Source organism: Elaeis guineensis, chromosome 5 (assembly GCF_000442705.2).
Source record: "Elaeis guineensis isolate ETL-2024a chromosome 5, EG11, whole genome shotgun sequence".
Taxonomy (NCBI): domain Eukaryota; kingdom Viridiplantae; phylum Streptophyta; class Magnoliopsida; order Arecales; family Arecaceae; genus Elaeis; species Elaeis guineensis.
The window spans coordinates 4,459,533-4,463,588 of NC_025997.2; the positions used below are offsets into that span (position 1 = coordinate 4,459,533).

Here is a 4,056-nt window from a genome sequence, read left to right on the forward strand (position 1 = left end):
AATGGCTAATATGGGCTATCATTTACAAGAATCAATGAAATATACGATACTCGATGAAATGCAGACACTCTCATTAAGTTAAGACACTCTCATTAAGTTATGACAAGTTTGACATGATATCACCGTTACACCAAATATTTTCTCCAAATCTTCCAAATAAATTACTATAACATTCATAATTTTTCGCAGCATAGGTAAATAAGCAACCCAAGACAACACAAAAAGGCACATGCGCGCAAGCACATGCACATGAATAGATTTACATATAGGCACACATGCACATAGGCACACATGCATACATAGATACATGCATCATCCATTCATATATATATATATATATATATATAGAGAGAGAGAGAGAGAGAGAGAGAGAGAGATGAAAGTTATCAAACTGCACATCAGGTATCAATTTGAAATGAGAATCTACGCCTCTTTTGCTTTTATAAAGAGTCAACTGTATGCTTCAACAATGAACCGAACTATTGCCGTTCAAGGAATCTCATTTCACATGGTTACCACCAAGGGTTATAAAACCAATGACGAAAGTGCATAGTTTATAACTACATGAATGAAGTAAACTTCTAGTTACCAAACAACCAATAAAAAATTATTGTATAGACCACAGAGCAAAGCATTCAAGAACCATAAATGATGCTTGTTTTTCTTTGCCATCACAGAATAACAGTTGCCACTGACAATGCGACCATCCATTTTTCATAGATCATATCTAAGCAGGGACTAAAGCATTACATAAACCACATTTCTAACCATGTCTATAACCAGACGGCACAACTAGCCATAACTCGATCACAACTCAGTTACATATCCAGCAGTAATAAATTGATCCCACCCTTCAGTACATCAGGCAAAAGCCAAGTCACAACATGATGAGCAAGGAAGCAATGAAGCTACATGTGTGAGCTTTACAAACTACAATTATCCACAAGGATGCAGCATATCCAGAACCTTACTATCAAAAAAAGCAACCACGTCTCACACAGACCACAGTATCAAGATTATGCTTTCAACAACAAATGCAAACTTCGACCCATACATTAAGACAGTGACAACCAAATAGCACTTTGAAATTCCTTCAGCAAGCAACGTATTGCAATTTGATGACAATCAACTCCTATCATCATAATTGAATCCTTAAAATCCATCACAATGGCTAAACAGAAATCAGGGTACTCTAAGATAGCACGTCAAACAATACTGTCAACACAATGCATCACAAAACTATCCCAGCTTAACCCTACGTAGCCTAAAAATGCTCACTAACAGAAAACATGAAGATCAGAACAGCCACACAAGGTTAGTTGCCATTTGCATTCTCTGTTTCTTTCTATACGGCAAGAAGAAAAAGAGGTCCCTGACCAAAAACAAGCTTCCGCAAATCAATGAGATCTGCATGTACACTCAAGAGCTGCAGCAGTGGCTGTTTCATATCTTAATTAAACCACAAATAAAAAATATAACCAGATGTGCACCATTTAAACAGAAAGCGTGTCCAGCAACAGCAATATGACACTGCAGATGTACTGTCATGCTTTGAAAAATATAAGTTACCTCAATGTAGAATATGAGGTACAACAGTCGAAAATCATAAATTTTCCAGCAAAAGAGTGCAAGTGATGAAGCATTTATCAAGGAAACTGTTACCATCTGGGTCCCATTAGCCCTATATTTGATCATATAAACAGTTCACCTGGACCATAGGACACCTTAAGACCTCAAACAAGACTAGCAGAACACAAATGAGAATATAAATCTGAATTCACAGAACAGAGATTATTCCAACTCCCGAACATCCAAATTTCACTAGATTAATTTAGATAACAGATACAAAAATTAGTTTTATTTTTTTGAAGACAATTTGGCCAGTATCCTACAATTCACTTCCTAAAAGATATCAGGGATGATACTAAGTCATCACCATACAAGAAATTTTCACATAAGAAGAGAGAGGAGTAAGACCATCATCTTAGATAGAACATATTTTACCTGAATCTCTGAAACTCATCCAGCTGCACCAACCAGACAACAAAATAGCAAGCTTTGATGACCTTGAAACTTTTCTTCCAATGATTTATCTGCTCAATTTAAGTGCAAGAAATCAATGAAGAAAAATACCATGTGCAGAGGGCTTTGCTGTGTCCTGACCTAATGTGTTCACAACAAGACAATCCATGAATACCTTGAATGACTTGCCAACCAAACAGCTTCAAGATAAAGACTACATAGCATAAGGTTTCTTGTATTTCAATTCACCCAGAAGCCCCTCAATTAGTTAGAAAGCATCCACTGAATTGAACATATTCCATTGTCCAATGAACAGAAATCAAAAATCACCAGCTTTCAGACAAAGAGTAGCATATTCATACAACAAGGCACATGATGACTAATGAGAAAAACAAAATGGTGCCAGAACTAGAAAGCAAGCAAAATTATAACGCTTGGCTTGTGGACAACAAGAAGAACGGAGTGAAGGAATATAGGAAAGCTACCAGCATTAAGAGGTTTAGAACCACAATCTCGACCAGCAAGGTCTCATTTTGCCTCCAGACTCCTTAAGATACCACAATCGGGACATAGTACAGCAAAATACCATGCCTAACCAACAAGTCACAAGAAAAAAATAACTTAGAAACAGCATCACCACCAGATCATATGACATTACATTCCCTCGATAACTTACAATGTCCGAAAAAGATCAAAACTTTAATTCAGAAAAAAAAAAAAAAACTTTCAAGCCTTATCCCTTGCCATCCTCTACCTTAATTAGAATATAATCGAAACATCACATTAAAATGTTTATCAGGAAGTACAAGAAAGCAATAAGACCTGAGATGATTGAGAGAATAATGAAGCACTGCATTCATGGATGAAAAGATACACTAAGATTTACAAACGGAGTTCCTTCCAGTAACCATGAAAAGAACAACATAGAATAAAAAGACAACACCGACAGACGACACCTACGACAGAAACCCTACCAAAGTTCTCAACTTTTTTTTTTAATCTGCTTGTTGGCCATTTTCTTGACAGCAAGACTTTTCATAGAATAGAAGTCCTAACCACCGAATCCATAGAGTGTCCGGCCCTGCCTCTTGAGGGCGTAGACGACGTCCATGGCGGTGACAGTCTTCCGGCGGGCGTGCTCGGTGTAGGTGACGGCGTCCCGGATCACATTCTCCAAGAAGATCTTGAGAACACCCCTGGTCTCCTCGTAGATCAAGCCACTGATCCGCTTCACCCCACCCCGCCTCGCCAAACGCCGGATCGCTGGCTTCGTGATCCCCTGGATGTTATCCCGGAGGACCTTGCGATGCCGCTTTGCGCCACCCTTTCCCAATCCTTTGCCTCCCTTCCCGCGGCCGGACATCGTACCTTGCACAGATTGCCTGATGGAATTCAAAGGAATCGTAAGAAAATATATAGAAGAAAAACCAATAGATTTCGAGGATTTGAACCCTAATTTTGAGGGAAATAGAACTCAATGATCTCACTTGAGCGATGGACAATTTGGGAAGTTCTGGAGCGCCGCAAACGAAAGGGAGGGTTTGTGGGTATTTATGGTGAAAATGGGGCCGCGGCAGGGGTGGTGTGGGATCCGGGACGGGCTTTTGGGAATGATCTCTGACGTTGATGTTAGTGGGATGGACGGCTGAAGGGGCTGTGATATGATCGATGAGGATCGATGACGTGGCAAAGGTTCAGATTGGCAACTGATTCCAGTTAGGTTGGCCAGTTGACCGTGGCATCTTGGAACCGGACCTGAATCTCTTTGAGTCAGTTTAGTTGGGTGTGCGAGATTTTCCGTAATCTTATAATTTTTCAAAATTATTTATTAAAAATATTTTTAAAAAATTATTATATTTAATTAATAAAAAAATTACTTCAAAAAATAATATTGAAAAAATATTACTGTATTTAATTGAAGATAATTTTATATAAAAATATAATAAAATTTATAAATATATTTTTTAATATAAAATAATTTTTTAATATCAAAATAGTATTGTTATCCCATCAATTTTTATATAATGGTTATGA

At 37.8% G+C, this 4,056-nt stretch overlaps 1 protein-coding gene across 1 annotated transcript; it reads right to left on the bottom strand.

Annotated features, from left to right (window-relative positions):
- Positions 1–2,853: 2,853 nt before the first annotated feature.
- LOC105044521 (histone H4) lies at positions 2,854–3,621 on the bottom strand. The gene is made up of 2 exons (XM_010922455.3): positions 3,510–3,621; positions 2,854–3,404 (listed from the first exon to the last, which is right to left on the bottom strand). The coding sequence occupies exon 2, from the start codon at positions 3,383–3,385 to the stop codon at positions 3,074–3,076; it is 312 nt and encodes a 103-aa protein (XP_010920757.1). The 5' UTR covers positions 3,386–3,404; positions 3,510–3,621; the 3' UTR covers positions 2,854–3,073.
- Positions 3,622–4,056: the final 435 nt, after the last annotated feature.

Bases quoted from the DNA above. Each gene is read 5' to 3' on its own strand.
- LOC105044521 (XM_010922455.3), bottom strand. From the start codon at position 3,385: ATGTCCGGCCGCGGGAAGGGAGGCAAAGGATTGGGAAAGGGTGGCGCA.